The sequence below is a fragment of the Perognathus longimembris genome, chromosome 14, assembly GCF_023159225.1.
Source record: "Perognathus longimembris pacificus isolate PPM17 chromosome 14, ASM2315922v1, whole genome shotgun sequence".
NCBI lineage: Eukaryota > Metazoa > Chordata > Mammalia > Rodentia > Heteromyidae > Perognathus > Perognathus longimembris.
This window is the reverse complement of record NC_063174.1, coordinates 27,596,668-27,616,243: the sequence shown is the minus strand read 5'-3', so window position 1 is coordinate 27,616,243 and position 19,576 is coordinate 27,596,668. Positions and strand designations below refer to the sequence as shown.

General features: G+C 41.1%; 1 protein-coding gene and 1 long non-coding RNA gene across 3 annotated transcripts in view; one reads left to right on the top strand and one right to left on the bottom strand.

The window, feature by feature from the left end:
* Arid4a (AT-rich interaction domain 4A) overlaps positions 1-5,218 on the bottom strand; it is an 85,184-nt gene extending 79,966 nt beyond the window's left edge. The window contains exons 1-3 of one of the 2 annotated variants that reach the window (XM_048361859.1): positions 5,067-5,218; positions 3,888-3,944; positions 1,086-1,196 (exon numbers count right to left, since the gene is read on the bottom strand). In XM_048361859.1, coding sequence (XP_048217816.1) covers positions 1,086-1,196; positions 3,888-3,893 — 117 coding nt within the window. In that variant the 5' untranslated portion in view covers positions 3,894-3,944; positions 5,067-5,218. The remainder of the gene's footprint in view (positions 1-1,085; positions 1,197-3,887; positions 3,945-5,066) is intronic. The other variant, XM_048361860.1, reaches the window with a different exon arrangement.
* Positions 5,219-5,351: 133 nt separating this feature from the next.
* LOC125362923 lies at positions 5,352-19,485 on the top strand. The gene is made up of 4 exons (XR_007213150.1): positions 5,352-5,939; positions 6,845-6,893; positions 17,156-17,228; positions 19,267-19,485. It is a non-coding gene; the product is annotated as an uncharacterized LOC125362923 (long non-coding RNA).
* The last annotated feature ends 91 nt before the right edge of the window (positions 19,486-19,576 follow it).

The following is a 19,576-nucleotide window of genomic DNA, read 5'->3' as shown; positions in this document are numbered from 1 at the left end:
AATAATCATGAATAAATCTATATCCCATACAAATGACACTCCCTCGTTCAAGGCCTCTTGAGCTTTAACAGGCATCAGAAATATTCACAGAGCTTGTTAAAATACAAGTAATGAACTCCACCCCCAGAGTTTCTGGTTAGAAATAGTCTAGGGTAGGGACTTGGGAAATCAGCATTTCTGAATAAATTTCCAGGTAAAGATGACACTGCTAGTATGAGAGTCATGCATTGAAAATCATTGCTGTCATTCACTCATTCATTCAGCAAGATGTGTGGTACAATACTTTCAGTGTCGGGTATTGAGTAAGTCAGATATTTCCTCTTTTGATGGTACTTAATTTTGATAAGAAAACATCAGATACATAAATGAATAAGGCAAACTGCAGATACAATATGATTCAATAGTAAGAATAATGTTATGACAGGCACAATACAAAATCTGAAGGACCACACCAAATCTTTTTGGAGTGTTAAAAGGAAGAGTTTCATGAAATGTAGTTTATAACTCTACAATGTTAAAAATGTTTATGTAAACATGGATTATTTTCATACTTGAATAACAGACTTTTTAAAACTGTAGGTATAAAAATTACTAGAAGGAACAAAAAAATATTAATGGTATTTCTGAGAATTAAGCTATGGGTATTAGATGCATCTGTACTTTTTTCTGTTTTCCCCCAAATGCTGTACGGGAATGTGCTTAACTTTTTTCTGGTCATAAAAGCATCAATAGCATAATTCCCTAGGTAGTTCTTTCCAATCACTGAAACTGCCCCTACTGGGATATTATGAAAGAGGTAAAATCAGATTATAGCTTAAGTAAGTAAGTACACCACCACAAACAGGAACAATCCACATGATGGGAATATGTGAGCATGAAATTCTGATAGTACATTTTGGAATGACTGCTCATTTTGGGTTCTTATTCCTCAGTTCCAACAGTGCCTCCCTGCAAGTTTAGGATATACAAGTGGCTGTCACCATAGTATTGATTCAATCAACAAAATCATCATTTGCAGTCTCCCCCTCAATGAAACCTCAATGCCTCCAATTAATAAAACCATTACATTAAAATGAATGTATTACCTTCACTTTCACTAGCCTTTTCACTGTTTTAATCTTTGCCTCACAGAAGGCACCTCGGTACTTGGCGCTGACATCCGTTCCCACTGTGAGATAGGCCGGCTCATCTGCCGCCTAGGAAAGGAACACAGAATGAACACCACCTCTGCTTTCCCTACTCCAACTGCAGTAGTAATGCAAAGGTTTTATACTCAAAGTAATTACAACAGTCAAATCATTTGCTTATTGCTATCATCAACAATTTAAAAAATACCCCTAAAACAAACCTGTATTAAGAATACTTTTTAAAATATATTGAAGTCTTGATGCAGTACAAAGTCTTAAAGCTGTAATTAGAAATTATCAATCAAGAAATGTAATAATTTTTTTTTTTACAATTTTTAAAAACTCTATGGGGTAGAGCATATGGCCTATCGATAGAGTGCTTGCCTTGCATGCATGAATCCCTGAGTTTGGTTCCTCAGCACTACATATACAGAAAAAGCCCGAAGTGGCACTGTGGCTCAAGTGCAAGAGTGCTAGCCTTGAGCAAAAAGAAGTCAGGGATCGTGCTCAGGCCCTGAGTCCAAGGCCCAGGACTGGAAAAAACAACAACAACAAAAAAAAACCTCTACAGTCAATGTATGAATATATATATATATATTCACATGGGATGTGAATATATACACACATGTATATAATATTATATATCTACATATGTAGCATGAACATTTTAACTCATCAGTAAGAACATTTCTGGTCTCTTGATAATTTTGGGTTTAAATTAATAGAAATACCAAGTGCATGACTAAATGTTCAGTGATACAAATCTTTATAAAGGCAACATCTTTTTAGGTATAGATAAGAAACAAAGTCAACCCTTTAGCTTTTTGCAGCTAAATGATTCACTTAAAATGTTTAAGTCTGAATTGAGCTCACTGGATGAAGGTACGAACTTAGGGCTCAAGACTGTAGTCACACATAGTTTACTACAGAATTTTCTTAGTATTTTAAAAAGAATTTAAGAAAAATCTTTATTCAGAAAAGGCAGCTGGGTGCCAGTAGCTCACACTTGCAATCCTAGCTACTCAGGAGACTGATATCTGAAGATTTGGGTTTCAAGGCAGCCAGGGAGGCAGGTCTTTGAGACTCTTATCTCTAATAAACTACCAAAAGAAAAAAAAAATGGAAGTGGCTCAGGCCCTGGGTTCAAGTCCCAGAATCAGTACCAAAAAAAGCAATTTTACTTTTAGCAAATGGCCATCATCACAATGATACACAGAAAGAGGTAAGAAATTCTACACTAGTCAGTTCCAAAATTATTGTTATCTCAGTCTGTCATTTTACCTATGCTTTTTAAAAGTGATATGTATTCATACAAGTTAAATACAACACCGCTAAGTAAAAAGGTATTTTCTTTAGCTGTGTTTTTAAAGCAGCACACAGTATTTCATTTTTCAGGAAGTTTTCCCTAGTAATCCTAAAGGTTAGAGCTGTCACCTACTTCAAGAAAACAGGAAAGAGCAAATTAAGAAAATAATAAATTTCAAAGCTTAATACACAAAAACAGTACATGTGACATGAATCCAGCAATTTTAAATCACATCATTTTGACTAGATGCCATTGGTTCACGCTTATAATCCTAGCTACTCAGGAAGCTGAGTTTTGAGAATCCCAGTTTGAAGTCAGCCCAGTCAAGAAAATCTATGAGACTCTTGTCTCCATGTAACCACAAAAAAGCCACAGGGGAAGTCTTAGCTCAAGAGGCAGAGCACAGGCCTTGAGCAAAAATAAGGGATACCAGTACTAACAAAAAATAAAAATCAGGGCTGGGGATATAGCCTAGTGGCAAGAGTGCCTGCCTCGGATACACGAGGCCCTAGGTTCGATTCCCCAGCACCACATATACAGAAAACGGCCAGAAGCGGCGCTGTGGCTCAAGTGGCGGAGTGCTAGCCTTGAGCGGGAAGAAGCCAGGGACAGTGCTCAGGCCCGGAGTCCAAGGCCCAGGACTGGCCAAAAAAAAAAAAATAATAAAATAAAAAAAAATAAAAATCACCGCATTTAGCAAAAGTGCAAATTGAAGAGAAATAGCACTGACCAATGAATATCTAATCGGAAATATTCAATAGCCAGGGCACCCTGAAGAATGTTGTAATGTCTTTCTTTCCTTTTAATCATCTACTCACTTATGCTTCCAAGATAAGGCATTATAAAAACGCACATACATATATATATATACATATTTAGTATGGACATACATTTTTTAAATATAAAGATAGAACTAAAATTAAGTGCTACAAAGTTTTAGTCCAACCTAAAATATAACCACACAAGTGCTTTATGCCCAGAACAAATGGTACCTTCTTAATCCAAGCCATATATCCTTTCTCTTTCTCTTACTCTATTCAGACCACTTATTTTTTGTGGCAGTGTGGAAGAAAAAAAAAATCTCAAAAAAAAAAATCCCCCAAAGAACCAAAGCAGGACAAAAGCTTTACTTCTGCAAAGGTTGCTGCCAACACAGGAAGTGTTTAAAAATACTAGCCCAATGGTCAACAATTGAAAGCCTGCAGCAGCCTTTCCAAGGAGCTGCTACACAGAACTGAGCTGACTACATTCAGACCTATATTTCTCACCCATCCACACGTCTGTTCCCTTTCTCTAAAAGTGCTGCTTAGTAGAAAAATTCATTTGCTAACCCAAAAAGTGCTGCTTAGTACAGAAATCCTTTAGTAACAACAACAAAAAAGACATTCTAGGACAGCAGCCTCACAACTGTCAATGTCCCGGGCACGAGGTTCAAGAGAGTTGACTCCACTTACCTTCATTTTTATTGGTGATCGGTGAGGTTCCAGCTCAATGAGTTATCTCCCCAGTCACTAGAATCATGGAGAGGGGAAAGACAAGCACAGAATTAGCCAAAAGCGGGAGGGATGGGGGAAAGAAAGTAAACAAATGCCAGCGGGGAGGGGCGCCATCCTTCCCCAGCCTAGGGCTCAGACCCACTTCGAAGGCAGGCAGAGAAGGTAGGAGCCAGCGGGCAGTCAGTCTCACGCGCGCCAAAGGGCAGCCCGCTCCGCCCGGGAGCTCGACAGCGGCCCACCGCGCCCCCACCTCTCGGGCCACTTTGACCTGGAAAGCCCAACTCCGGAGCCCTAGGTCCGATCGCCCAGGAAAAGGGCCAGAATATGGTCTGGCGCTCCCTGGGTCCCCCAACAGGGATGGCCACCCAGCCCCCCCCCCCCCGACAGCCACCTCGCCCCCCGCCCCCCCCTCAGCCGATTCCCGGATACCCCGACTTTGGCCCGCGCCCCGCCTCCGCCGCTCGGCCCCCTCGGCCCGCCCCGGCCCGCGGTGGCGGCAGTAGAGTGTCAGGGCGCCATTGCTCTCTTGCCTCCGCTCTGCTCCGCGTCGGAAAGGAGAAGCACTCCTTCGCCCGAAAGGGCAGGGGCGGCGGCCTGCAGCGGGGAGCCGGGAACCCGAGGGGACCCCCGCGCGAGGGAGGGGGCGGAGAGGAGGAGGGGAGGCGGCCCGGACAGGGTGTGGGAGGGGAGGGGAACCGCACCGCGGCAGCCGGCGCCTCCTTCCGCGCCCGCCGCAACTTTTTTGTACAGCCCGGAGAGGAACCAGTCTCAATCAAACCCCCAGGGGTCCTGCCACGGACTCCACCGGGAGAGGACGCCCAGTGGAGTTGGGGGCCGGTTCCCCCCACAAGCAACCCGCTCCCGGCCGCAACGGAATCAAACTTAGCAGCGCGGCCAACCCCACAGCCATTTTCCCGGGGCACCCGGGGAAGCAGCCGAGGAGGCGGCTGCGGCGGCGGTTCCTGCAGTTGCGTCCACTGCACCCCGACTTTATCCCTGCGCTGGCTGCACCGCTAGCCTGGCATCCTTCTCTCCACCTCAAAAGCTACCAACTGCACCGGGACCCTGGTCAGCAGCACCAGCTGCTACTGCGGCTCCGTCCATTCAGTGTACCCCGCTTCCCTTCTCCCGCCCTACCTACTGCGGGTGAAGTGTGCGCTGTCAGCCCGCAAGTCCTCCGCCCCACTGATCGCCGTGGGCCCCCGTCCGGGAAGCACCACTCCCGGTCGCGGCGGCAGTTCCTGCGCCGGGTTCCCCCACTCGCCCCGATTTACTGCCACAATCCACCAAATAACAAGCTGTTGAGCAGACTCGCTTCCACACGAACTCCTATTGGCTGTTCATGACGCCGAAGAGCTTCGGATTGGAGCTCGGGACCTGCCGTTCTCATTGGATGTAGCTCTGAAACTTCAACGATTGGTAAGAAAAACAGCAGGTAGGACATCTGCCACTTCTGATTGGTCTTCTGCGAACGACAACGTTATTGGAGGAACGAAGATTGAGTAAGCAACTTCTGGAACGTGATTGGTAGAGATGACTCCGGATGTGCTTGACTGAGCACTGATTGGAGAACGGAGGGGTCAGGAAGAGCAGTTCGGTCCGAGGATTGGCAGTGGAGTATCCCATGGAAACAGAACACCAGAACTGCGGCCAGGGACTTCGCACTGAGGGGGTGGGGGGCGGGGCAGGCGCTCCTCCAGGCGCCTGCGCGAAACAGGCTTCTCGGCGCCATTTTGTCCCGGCAGCAGTGGTCGCAGCGCTTTCGCGTTTTCTGTTTCTGGTGTGCTCGGAGCAGAATGCCTTTCCCCGCCTTTTTCCGAGTGACTCATTTTAGTGTGGTACCCATCCACTGTTCACCCCGAGACAGCACCTAGCAGAGGTAGGGGGGAGTCGCAGAGCCGTCTGAAAGGTGAGCCGAAGGCTATGCTTATCCAGGCGACCGGAGGATGGCGCAGCTCCGGCGGCGGCACCGGCACCGGAAATGAAGGAGCCGGAGGCGGCCATGGTGAAGTCAGTCCTGCCGGCGGGGGATGGGGGGGGGGTGGCGGTGCGCGGAGGAGGCGGGATGCCTGGAGAGGCGAGGCTTCTTCTGCGGCCTGGACACGCAGGTTCTCCAGGGGGTGGGGGCGCAGGGTCGTGATTCTCCGGACTTCTCTCCGAGCACTGTTCCGCCCCGAGGCGCGTGCGAGGGGCCCGGCCGTGTGGCCCGGACCGCGGGGGTCTCGTTAGTGCGGACGGGGAAGGAGAGGTGGTCCTCGCAAGCTCTGCGTGTGGGGGCGCCCAGGCCCAGCGGAAGCGGGAAACGGGGTCGTCCTGGCCGCTGGCAAGCCGCTCGCTCCCTGTGACCTGAGGCGGAGCGCCCTAGTCCCCACGCCGAAAGGAACGCGAGCTGGGTCTTGTCTACTGAATCCATACCGAAACTTCTCATTCTAAATAGTGCCTTGGACAAGTGGTTTGAAGGAATGACCGAAGACTCTGAGATGATCTTGACAAGTCCACATACTTTCAAGTTAGTTCCACAAGAGGACGTTTTACCTAAAGCCGAATCCACTTTTTTGTTATTCATACCTGATTTTTCCCCCTTCAGAATTATTCATTAAGAATGTCAAATGTGCTGGGCGTTAGTGGCTCATGCCTGTAATCCTAGCTCTGAGGATAACGTTTCAAAGCCAGCCCGGGCAGGAAAGTTTATCTCCAGTTAAACACCAAAAAAGTCAGAAGTGGAGCTGTGGCTCAAGTGGTAGAGCTCTAGCCAACCTAGAGGACGAAAGCTCGGAGACGGCGTCCAGGACCCGAGTTCAAGCCCTAGGACCGGTGCCAAAAAAAAACAAAAATTAAGAATGTCAAATATATATCAGTGTTTCTGCTGAGTGACCTAGTCACAAGCATTTATTGTTTTGTTTGTGTCTTGGCAGTTGTGTGAAGATTATGCATGTCAGTGGCACATGCTCCAGTATGTTAGAGGTGAGTACTTATGTATTCTAAAAATCTTGACGAAATTTTCTGTGGACTGGTGGATAAATAGTAGAATGTTAGTTGAAAGGTGTTTTGTTTGATCAAGAATTCAAATAACTGCTTAATGAGCCTCTTGATGTGGTGTTTTATGATAAAATCTTCCAATTAGCACTGTGAGTAGTCTAGATACACAATCCATGTCAGTGGACATTTGGAAATTACAAAATGAAAATACAAATATGTATTCCTTCCATAAAAACTAATTAGAATTCATATTTTACATATAATGTTATACAGAGCTTTTTATTGTTTTGTTTTTTAGATATACTTGTAATCACTTTGTTATCCTTTTTGCTTATGGGAGAAATTTAATTTTTTCGATCATTTTTAGATCCTTGTGTTTGAATTCATGACCTTACACTTGCCAGAAAGGCACTTTTAACTCTGAGTCCTGTATCCCCCAAATAACTTTGTCTATGAAGCATCTTTCATGGCTTCATAGTTTCATATATGATCTGTGTATCATAATTGCTACTTGTATTGCTAAAGATCAAATCTAGGACCTTGTGCACACTTGCCGAGTGCCTAACCATTGAGTTACATCTCCAGTCCAATGTTGCAAAGTCTTGTTTATTTTCCTAACAGCAAATACATGCCAGTAAATATCATTGAGCATGTCTTGCAAAATATTGTGCCCAAGGATTCATATCACTGACCAAAAATTCTAAGCATCTAGATATTTCACATCCTTGTCATTGCTTTAGACTAAATTTCTTTTTTGTTGTTGTTGTTGTTTTGTTTTTGGCCAGTCCTGGGCCTTGAACTCAGGGCCGGAGCACTCTCCCTGGCTTCTTTTTGCTCAAGGTTAGCATTCTGCCACTTGAGCCACAGCACCACTTCTGGCTAATTTCTATATATGTGGTGCTGAGCAATCGAACCCAGGGCTTCATGTATACAAGGCAAGCACTCTTGCCACTAAGCCATATTCCTAGCCCCAGGACTAAATTTCTAGAATTAGAAGTACACACACACAAATAAACTTGGGAGTTAGCTTAGTGAGCCACCAGTACCTGCCTGGCAGTAAATGTTTTTAATCACTGCTAACAGTTTCCAACCTCACAGGTAGTAAGTTCTCTAAATATTTCTTTTTTTTTTTTTTTTTTTTTGGCCAGTCCTGGGCCTTGGACTCAGGGCCTGAGCACTGTCCCTGGCTTCTTCCCGCTCAAGGCTAGCACTCCGCCACTTGAGCCACAGCGCCGCTTCTGGCCGTTTTCTGTATATGTGGTGCTGGGGAATCGAACCTAGGGCCTCGTGTATCCGAGGCAGGCACTCTTGCCACTAGGCTATATCCCCAGCCCTCTAAATATTTCTTGAGGATCTGTGTACATTTGGATACAAAATGTATAAAATAATAAGCTAATGTACATTTTTTGTTTTTCTTTTCTTTGGCCAGTCCTGGGCCTTAAGCTCCGGGCCTGAACACTGTCCCTGGCTTCTTTTTTGCTCAAGGCTAGCACTCTGCAACTTGAGCCACAGAGCCACTACTGGCTGTTTTCTACATATGTGGTGCTGAGGAATTGAACCCAGGGCTTCATGTATACGAGGCAAACACTCTTGCCACTAGGCCATATTCCCAGCCCCATAGTGTACGTTTTTAACAGTACTTCTCTTCTGAAAATTAATAATGTTCCATAGATAGTATTTTAACCTTCAGCTTTAATGTTCTACACTCAATACTTGAGTTGATTTGTAATTGTTAATAAAATAACATATACTTGAAGAACTCAAGAAGAATGTATTAACATCAGAAGCAAGTGAGTCATGTCTGTAATCCTAGCTACTCAAGCTGAAATCTGAGGATCATAGTTCAAAGCCAGCCCATGGCAGGGAAGACTGAAACTTATATTCAGTTATCCACAGAAAGCTGAAAGTGGAGCTCTGACTCAAGTAGTAGAGCATTCACCTGATGGACCATGCCGTCCCTGAGTTCAAGCCCTTGTACTAGTGTACATAGGCATACACACACACAGACACATACACTGTATAAACAAGTTACCACAAGACTTTTTTATTCAGTCCTTTCATAAGCATTTTACCTTAATGGGAGATGATTATAGATGAATATTAACTGGCTCAGACCACCTTATATTTCATTTTGAAAGAAATTATAGAATTGCACCTTTGCAACTTATTTTAGTGAGACTAATTAATTCCTACAAAATGAAACTGTGTCTAAGCTATAACATACTCAAAAGAATTCTTGATCTTTCAGAATAAGATTGACTTTGTGGAAGAATTCTACAGGGTTTATAATATGTAAAAGATGGATCTGCCATTTGTATTAAAATTTTTATTTCTGGTACATAATTTATTTTATTTTTTGTTTAGTTCCCAGGCTTTGAACTCAGGGCCAGGACAGGCTGGCTTTGAACTGTGATCCTCAGATCTCACCCTTGTCAGTAGCTAAGATTATAGGTGTGAGCCACTGGTGCCTGGCTCTTGTATGTAACTATTTTTTATCCTTAAGTAATCAAAACTGAACATTGACTGTACATCTGTCTTTCTGTTTTTTTGAAAATGGTAGAACTTATTTGGCTGTACAGTTGTCTCTGGACGCTTAAGTATATGTTGAGAAATACAATTCCTTACATTGAATAATATAGCTGCTTTCTTAAAGGTCTAGTTATTTGGGGGAAAGTTACATAATTTACTAGTAATGAAAGTATACTCTAAAATATCTATGTGTTCTTTGGCCTTGATAGAATAGATATCCTCTCTGTTTATATGGTTACATGGAATCATAGATTATGGTTTTGGTCACATATAGTTCAAACTAGAATGACAGCATGCTTTAGGGTTTGGGTTTAGGCAGATCTGGATTCCTACAAAGATTTGTGTTCAAAGAGCTATCAATAAAAGAATAAAGAAATGTGGAAAGTTAATCTGAACAGTTATTTCAAAAGATTTAATGACTTTTAATAATGAACCCTCATATACAAGCATATCTAGACATTAAAGAAACATTGCTTTAAGAAAGTAGAGTAGAAAGGCTGGTGAGATATTGTTCAGTGGTAGAACACATGATTAGCATGCATAAAGTCATAGTTTGTATTCTCAGCACCATAAGAACAAAACAAAAGGAAACTTAGAAGGTCTTTGAAGGCTTTTTAATGATAATGATATGTAATCTATAAAATTAGAAGAAAAGACATTCTATAGGCAAGAATGTGATTATATAAGGGAAGCTATATTTCAAACAGTTAATAAACCAATTAGAAAAGAGTAATGGCTAAAGAATGGGTTTGGAAACTGTGGGGCTGACCTTGTCAATGCTTCTAGGATTCTGTACATCTGAATCCTTTAGGGTTTTGCCCTGTATATGGGTTTCTAGAACGCTTTGGAAAACTAGGTTGTGAGCAGAAATCATAAGATTATTTTTGTCTAATTTTCTAAGTGATTAACCATATGTTTTCTTTAGTCCTTAATAGTTTTTTTAATGTTATATCCAGTCTTACCACAAGATTGCTGTAGTAATTTTCATGTCTAAAAATATTCCACCATTTTCCATTGCCTAATTTGGGTTTCCAAGGCTTTCAGTATTGTGGTACAATTAATCTATATTTATTCAGTATTTTTGTTCATGTGGACTGTTCTTTTACAATTGATTTAGAGGATCATTGTATGAATATTTTATCATCCTCCTTAGGAGTTTAGCCACTGGTTTCTGATCAGTAATTATAATTTTTGCTGATTCAATAGGTACAAAAATCTGGGCACTGATAGCTCACAACTGTAATCATATTTACTTAGGAGGCTGAGATCAGAGGCTCTTGATTCAAAGCCACCTTAGCCTATGAGACTTTTATCTCCATTTAACTACCTCAACAAAGTTGGAAGTGGAGCTATAGCTCAAGTGTTAGAGCACTAGCCTTGAGCAAAAATGCTCTGAGACAGTGTATAGGCCCTGAGTTTAAGCCCAGGACTGGCACCAAAATAAAAGTTCAGGAATTGGCTAATTGTCAGTATTCTTCCAGGGAATCTCTTACAGCTTCCCACTGTGACTGCTTTTCCTTGCTTTTTCTTGCTTGGGTTGGCAAAGGGAAAATTCTGATTTTGTTTCAAGCAAAAAAACAAGTCTTCTAAATGATCAGTTAGGTACTAATCACAGTAAACAATATTTTCCTTCTTGATTCCATTTCTCCACCAGCTTTTCTAAAGCCTGACCTTTCTGGGGCCTCTTAGGACAGTGTATGAGCTTCTTTATTACATATATCTGGACTGTCTTTAATCTCATTAAACAGCAAATAAAAGTTTTTCTTCTAGGTGCTATGGCTCAAGCCTATAATCCTAGCTACTCAGGATGCTGATATCTGAAGATTGCCGTTCAAAGCCAACCCAGGCAGAAAAGCCTGTGAGATTCTTCACCTCCAATTAACCACCAAAACCTGAAAGTGGCACTGTGGCTCAAAGTGGTAGAGTGCCAGCCTTGAGTGGAAAAGCTCAGGGACAGCTGAGTTCAAGACCCACACCAACAATTTTTTTTTTTTTTTTTTTTTTTTTTGGCCAGTCCTGGGCCTTGGACTCAGGGCCTGAGCACTGTCCCTGGCTTCTTCCCGCTCAAGGCTAGCACTCTGCCACTTGAGCCACAGCGCCGCTTCTGGCCGTTTTCTGTATATGTGGTGCTGGGGAATCGAACCTAGGGCCTCGTGTATCCGAGGCAGGCACTCTTGCCACTAGGCTATATCCCCAGCCCCCACACCAACAATTTTTAAAAAGTTTTTCCATTATAATGCTGATGTGGTGTTCCAATGACAAAATTCTTTTGCAAAAAGTAATATATCCATAAAGTTGTGCTAAGTTTGTACTTTTATGTGTGGTTTATTGCTTCAGGAGCTAGGCTAGGCACTCTAGGCACTGGCTCAAGCCTTGTAATCCTAGTAACTTGGGAGATAGATATCAGGAGTCATCGCTTGATGCCAGCCAGGAAAAAAAGAACTTTCTAGATTCCATCTCAATCAATGGCTAGGTATAGTGTTGCATGCCTACTATCCTAGTCATAGAAAAGCACAGTGGCTGTGTGCATTGGTAAGTACCTGTCATCTCAGCTAGGGAGAAGCACAAGTCTGAGAAGTGCAGCCCAGGCTTGCCTGGGCATAAAGCAGGGCTCTACCTCCAAAATAACTAATGGGCAAAGAAACTGGAGCAAAGCTTGGGTAGAAGAATAGTCTGCATAAGACCCTGAGTTCAGTACCCTAGTCTACCCTCCCCCTAGGAGGAAACAAATCATTTTCAGAAATAAAGAATAGAAAAGTTGTGTCTACCTTTAGAAAGTACATGTTTGGCCAGTCATTTTTATAACGAGGGTAGTTAGGACATGTTTTTCTTTTTCTTTAATTTAAAATTTTTATTGTTATACAAAGAGTTTTCAGTTCCACACAGACTATGAATACAATGCCAATGCATTTTGATCAATGCCACCTCTTCCATCATTTTCCCCATTTTCTCGATCCCATCCCTACCCTCGTTAGTTCGATTTTTACATAAAATATATTGGATATTATGACTGCATTTACTTATCCCTCCTCAATCCTTTTGTGTGTCATCCTTTCCTACTCTCTCCCCTCAACATGTTTCAGCTTCCTGGTATTCATCTAGTAGTTAAACATTTCATTCCTTGTTCCAGAGGAGTTACACCATTGGGCTTATCCCCTGAATGTACCATCCTTTAGTCAGTTTATACATGCATATATAAATATATGCTTTCCTATATGTTTATATTTTCCACCTAATTTCCACATATGGAGGGTAATAGAAGTCACATGACAAGATTGGGGTTAGTGTTACCTAAGTTAATTTGTGTAAAGTGCAAAGTGCTTAGAATGATGTTGAGTATTTAGGAAGTACTCAGATTTTAGTGGTGTTATTGTAAGGGGCGATGTTTAAGATTAGTATAGGTGTGCCATTTCAGGGGAGCTTTAAATGTTTAGGTTATAAGTATATATACAAATACAATTAAAATATCCTAGACTTTTTTTGTCTTGTTTTTGAGACCTTTCTGAAGGTCATTTACCACTTTCCAGCCTTATTTTCTATTTCTTCCCTTGAAATGCCATGTGCTTAGGTAGATGTCATTGTTTCCCTAAGCAACAAGCCTTGTTTTCCACTGTCTTCTTTCCATTGTCTAGAATGTTGCCCAATCTCTACATGCTAAAGCTCCTTTTAAGTACTAAGTTCTTGATAGCTCTGTTACTGTACTATAGGTAATCTACCCATGTTTTCTACTTTCTGTATTACATTTTAGCTTTTATATGTCCTTTGTTATGAAGTCCTTCTAGACAGAACTGTATGGTATTCAACGTTGGTAGGTTTAGAACCCATCACAGGTCTTGACATTTAGAAAGCACTCTTTTATGGAATGAAAGTTTATAAAAGGTGCAGCAAGTTATAAGATGGCACTTAATAGGCAAATACATGCCAAGAAAAATATGGTTTATTGGTGCTTGTACATTCAAGAACACCCTGAGCAGTCACTTAAGACACTTGAGGTTTTAGAAACTGAGTCACGACTGGGAGTGTAACCTAGTGGTAGAATGCTTTCATCGCATACATGAAGTCCTGGATTTGATTCCTCGGCACCACATTTATAGAAAAAGCCAGGAGTGGCACTATGGTTCAAGTGGCAGAGTGCTAGCCTTGAGCAAAAAGAAGCCAGGGAGAGTGCTCCGGCCGAGTTCAAGCCCCAGGACTGGCAAAAAACAAGAGTTCTAATTGTTCTTATTGGCTAGGAAAATATATATTTCAAATAACAGCTAATCAAAATCATTCATGTATTTTCATTACAGTGAAATTCCTACTTTTGTAAACTATTTAGTATACTTCAATATATTACTCTTAAAAAATATGATAGAATCCACAGAATCAGTTCCCTGGCATCACATGGATGGCAACTTAACTTTTTTGAAGGAAGCAAGGGTTAATTGATTAGATAATAGTATTTTACACATGCTTAGTATTTTAATGTTACGTGGTATTTAGATATACGGTGATAGCTCTGTGATAGGATAAAATTATACAATCCAGCACTACACGTGTAATCCTAGCTACTCAGGATGATGAGATCTGAGAGGGTCACAGTTAAAAGCCAGCATGGGCAGGAAAATCTGTGCCTAAAAAGCTGAAAATGGAGCTGTGGCTCAAATGGGAGAGTATGAGCCTTGAAGTAAAAAATTTAGGGATACCACCTAGGCCCTGAGCTCAGTACCCAAGACCAGCACACACATACAAAATTAATACACAAATTATTTGGTGCCAAAGGGACTTCTAGCTGTTGCCCTAGCACTTGGAAAATAATCCTTTGGGGCACCAGGCCCTAGTGGCCCAGGCCTGTAATTCTAACTAGTCAGGAAGCTGAGGTCTGAGGAACCTGGCAGAAAAATATGTGAAACACTAATCTCCAATTAACTAGATTAAAAAGCCAAAAGTGGAGGTGTGGCTAATGATGGCCTTGAGCAGAAAAAACCAAGCAAGAATGCAATGCCGTAAGTTCAAACCCCAGTATTGGTACCAAAAGAAAAATCATGAGAGGGGGCCTCATTTTTCCATTGTTTGTTAGCCTGGGGTGGTTTTGACATGTTACTGAGCTGACAATTCTTAGCCCAATTAGTGGCCTATGTTTTACAGTTATTTCAAATGTAATAAAAAATTATTTCCCTAAGTGATTCCCTCAAGCCAAATTAGAATTTCTCACAAAAACAAAAACTTTAAAATTTCTTTCATTATTCTTAAGGTTGTTGTACAAAGGGGTTTCAGTTTAAAAATCTTTGAGTATATGTAATCATAAAACTATTTCTAGTGTTTCTGTAATTTTGTTGGATTAGGTCTTGTCATGGGACAGGAAAACAGGGTTTTAATGTAAAGGAGCATAGTAAAAAGAAAAGCCACTTTCTTGTATCACCTAATACTGCTTTAAGACTTTCATATTGGGGAGGCCCTGGTGAGTCACACTTGTTTTCCTCTCAGTTTTGAAGTTCTGCATTTTATTACATAATCATGAACTAATCTGTTCCCAGTAAATAGTTTAGCCACAAAAGTTGCTTCCTATTCTGTGCACTTCCTGTTTTGTCAGATTTCCATTTAGGGAATAAAAAAGTAGATTTTAGAGTAGACTAATTCGAGTTTCATTTTCAAAGCTGCTCCTGAAATTTCATTTTGGAAGCTATCCAGATATCTAGAGGGGGAGTAAAATTGGTATGTCATGTCTCCACATAATACTGCTTTTCAGAATACTTCATTTGGCTTTGTGTTCTGAGAGATAGGTTTATCAAGAAAGAGAAACTTTTTGCTGTCAGAAATTTTTAGTGTATTATTTGCCAGCATAGTGGCTTTCCTTTAGGCTTTCCATATCAAATGTGTTTGAGTGCGTGAATAAATTACTCCATTGCCTGTAAATGAAGGATCTCTATTCATTTCCCCTAGACTATCCTTCCAGAAATAAGACCTGTGCTCAGCCACATTTGCTCTACTTATAGTAGGAAAGGGTCAGAGATCATGATAAATAGAAATGGGCTACACTGTGAATGCAGGTTGTCTTTCAACTGAAAGTTGCCACAGAATTCATTTAGAAAGTCCTTTGCAACCAAAATAGTGTGTGCATATCTGTCACTTAACCCTATGAAATGAACTCCGCCTAAATGGTGTGCTTTCATTATAAATGTGAATCCTGAAAATAGTGCTATGAAGGGAACCTTGTGATACCATTCTTTTACAGCAGCGGAGCCAGATTCTTCTGTGACCAACACCTGCCCTGTTGTGTCAGAGCTGTACTCTTTGACCTATTAGTAGAATAAGAAAAATACATGTTAATCCCTGACTATTAGTGGCTAATTGAAAATTTCTTCCTTACTGATGCCCTAGCTCTCCATCCCCTGCACATTAGAATGTTCTCCTAGTACCTCTTGTGAGAGGGCCTGGTCTGTAAATTGCTATGCATTTCCCCACTTCTGAAGTGTACTTTTATTTATATCCTGTATAATACTCTCATTTGGATGATAATCAGTGATTTTTCAGTTAGGGCATGGCGGTACATGCCTAGATACAAGAACTTGGGAAGCTAAAGCAGGAGAATCTCAAAGTCATAGCCAGTTTGGAATTCAAAGTGCAAACCTATCTCAAAAAATAAAGCCAAGGGGCTGGGAATATAGCCTAGTGGCAAGAGTGCTTGACTCATATACATGAAGCCCTAGGTTTGATTCCCCAGCACCACATATATAGAAAATGGCCAGAAGTGGCGTTGTGGCTCAAGTGGCAGAGTGCTAGCCTTGAGCAAACAGAAGCCAGGGACAGTGCTCAGGCCCTGAGTCCAAGGCCCAGGACTGGCAAAAAAATAAGTAAATAAATAAATAGATAGATTTTAAAAAATAAAGCCAAGAACAAGCTGGGTGCTGGTGGCTCATACCTTTGTACTTCAGATTCTCCTGTTTTTCCTATTTCCTTAGTCGTTGCCTTAAGAATAACTCAAGTTACGTTGTTCGTAGTTTATTAGTATTGTTAGCTAGGGGGAGAAAAAACAGTTCAGCGGGGAACTGTATATAATCCTATATATAATCCTGTATATAATGCCTATAATCCTCCTAGCTACTGTGGAGGCTGAGGTCTGAGAATCACAGTTCAAAGGTGGCCCAGGTAGCAAAGTCTATGACACTCTTATCTCTAGTTAGCCACCAAAAAACCAGAAGTAGTGCTGTGGCTTAAAGTAGTAGAGCACTAGCCTTGAACAGAAGAGCTCAGGGAGTGCTTAGATCCTGAGTTCAAGCTCCATGACCAATGCACACATAAAAACCAGTTCAAATAATTCATGTTAGAGATAAACTCCAGCATAAAAGAACCCTGCTCTTCCAGTCTATATAATAATCACATCACCAGCATTTAGTTTTTTGAAGAATTGGAAGAGTACCTACAATATATTGGTTACTTCTTGAAGGTGTGGAGTGTTCAAAGAAACATTACTTTTATTTGTAGTATTCTAATGTTTAAAAATACCTGATGAATAGATTTGTAATTGGCATATTCACAAAGCACATAATTCAGTGGAAGGCATATTCAGAAAAATCTTAAATTACTTTGCGAATAAAGATTGCTATCTTTAAGCTATAGTTACTTTTTAATATTTTAGTGGTACTAGGGTTTGAATTTGGGCTCACACTTGCTAGGCTCTACCTCTTAAACTATGTATGCCCTCAATCAACCCTTTTCGACTTTACTTTTTCATACAGGATCCCATACAGGGCCAGCCTATGACTGATCTTTTTCCTGTGCCTCCTACAGTTGGAACCATGGCATGCACCAGTAAGCCCAGCTTATTTGTTTTTTGTTTGTTTGTTTTTGTTTTTGCCAGTCCTGGAGCCTGGACTCAGGGCCTGAGCACTGTCCCTGGCTTCGTTTTGCTCAAGGCTAGCACTCTGCCACTTGAGCCAGAGCGCCACTTCTGGTTTTTTCTATATATGTGGTGCTGAGGAATCGAACCCAGGGCTTTATGTATATGAGGCGAGCACTTTTACCACTAGGCCATATTCCCAGCCCCCAGCTTATTTGTTGAGATGGGGTCTGGCTAACTTTTTTTTTCCCTTGGCTGAGCTACCTTGTACCAAGATTCTTCCAGTTTCTGCCTCCAATCACTAGGATTACAAGTATGTACCTTCACACCCAACCTATCTTTATCTGTTTTATTGTGCTATCACTATATACAGTAAAATTCACTGTGTACAATTTTGTGAATATTAATAAGTTTAAAGGTTTATGACTAAATATGATCAAACTCTAGGATGTTTCTATCACTACAGAACATTGCCTTGTGCTTTTCTCCTCCCACCCTAAGAATCTTATTTTTCCTGGTACTGTAGTTTGGCCTTTTCAAAATGTTACACAGTTGATATCAAACAGTATATGTATGAATCATACAATCTAAGCTATCTCACTTAAGTAAATAGCCAGGAATAGCACTGGTTTATATGCCAAGTATCAAAACTTGTAAGAAACTGCCAAATCGTTTTTCAAAGCACCTATCCCATTTTACTTTCCATCAGCACCAAATATCCTCAGCAGTGTTTGACAGAAAGGTGACCTTTGTGGTCAAGCCTTTTTAACTGAATATTAGGAATGATTTGTGTCTCTGTACCTGACATTTTCCTAGGAAATTATAAACATTTTTTCATAGACACATTTACCATCCATCCATATATTTTCCTTAGTGAGACTATGGAGGTTTTGACCACTTTTAAAAATGGGACTTAAGTGGGCACTAGTGATTCAGACCTGTAATGCTAGCTACTCAGAAGGCTGAGATCTGAGGATCACAATTCAAAGCCAGCCTGGGTAAGAAAGTCCTTGAGGCTCTTATCTCCAGTTAACCACCAAAAAACCAGGAGTGGTGCTGTGGCTCCAGGTGGTAGAGTGCTAGTTTTGAACAAAAATTTGTTAGGGACAGGGCCCAAGCCCCATGACAAACAGATATAAATAAAAAATATGCCACATCAATTGGGGCATCTGTGTTGTACAGAAAAGTAATGAGTACAATTCTTGGGCAATTTGTTGCTAGTTTTCTTGAATTGTTATGGTTACACTGGCCTAGAGACCCTAACTTTTAGCATGAAAAATCCTATTACTATATTTCCATTAAAAAATTATTACTCCAAGTTTTTTTTTTGTTTGTTTTTTGCCAGTCCTGGGGCTTGGACTCAGTGCCTGAGCACTGTCCCTGGCTTCTCTTTGCTCAAGGCTAGCACTCTGCCACTTGAGCCACAGCACCACTTCTGGCCATTTTCTATATATGTGGTGCTTAGGGAATCGAACCCAGGGCTTCATGTATACGAGGCAAGCACTCTTGCCACTAGGCCATATTCCCAGCCCTTCTCCAAGCTTTGTATATTGTTTTCTAGGCATTTAGATAAACTCAGAGGCTCTGGAAAAAAAATTAGTATTTTTGTGACTTGTTGCTGTACACATTGCTTGTACCTCAGGTCCTCAGCAATTTGAGAATAGTCCTAAAGTCAAGTCTTGGCTGTAACTTCCCAAGTATTAGGATTACAGGCTTCTACCAGGCCCACTCTGGTTTTTAAACTAGTCTGAGAGGTTTATAAATTTGGTCTTGTTGCAGTAAAAAGCCTTAAAAAAAAGATGCATACACACACACACGTATGTAATGTATATAAGTTTGACTATTACATAGGAAATGTAAGGGCATTTTTAGCATTTTAGAGGGCTTTGTAGGTTGGTGAGAGTTCTTAGAAAATACATGAAATTATAATCAAATTGCTATTTATGAAAAGGATATCAGCCAATTAAACATTAATGAGCTACAACTTAAATGTTTATTTTTTTGTTTTAGGTCTCTGTGAATAACAGAAAAAAAAGCAAATGGATAATATCAGATAAGTGCTTTTATTATCAAAATACATTTGACAATATGGAATCTTCAAACCAAAACTTTGTTCTTTACAATACTTTTTTTTCAAGTGCCAGTTTAAGACAACTGCCAGAACAAGGTACTTTATCATAAAATAAATGTATTCATGTTAAAGTAAAAAATGTACTTTGCTGGCTTTTTTTTTTTTTAATCTTGTGACTTCCTTAGTGGTGGTTGCCCCTGTGTATGTGTATAATGTCCTGGTTTTTGTTTTGTCTGGTGCTTAACCTCT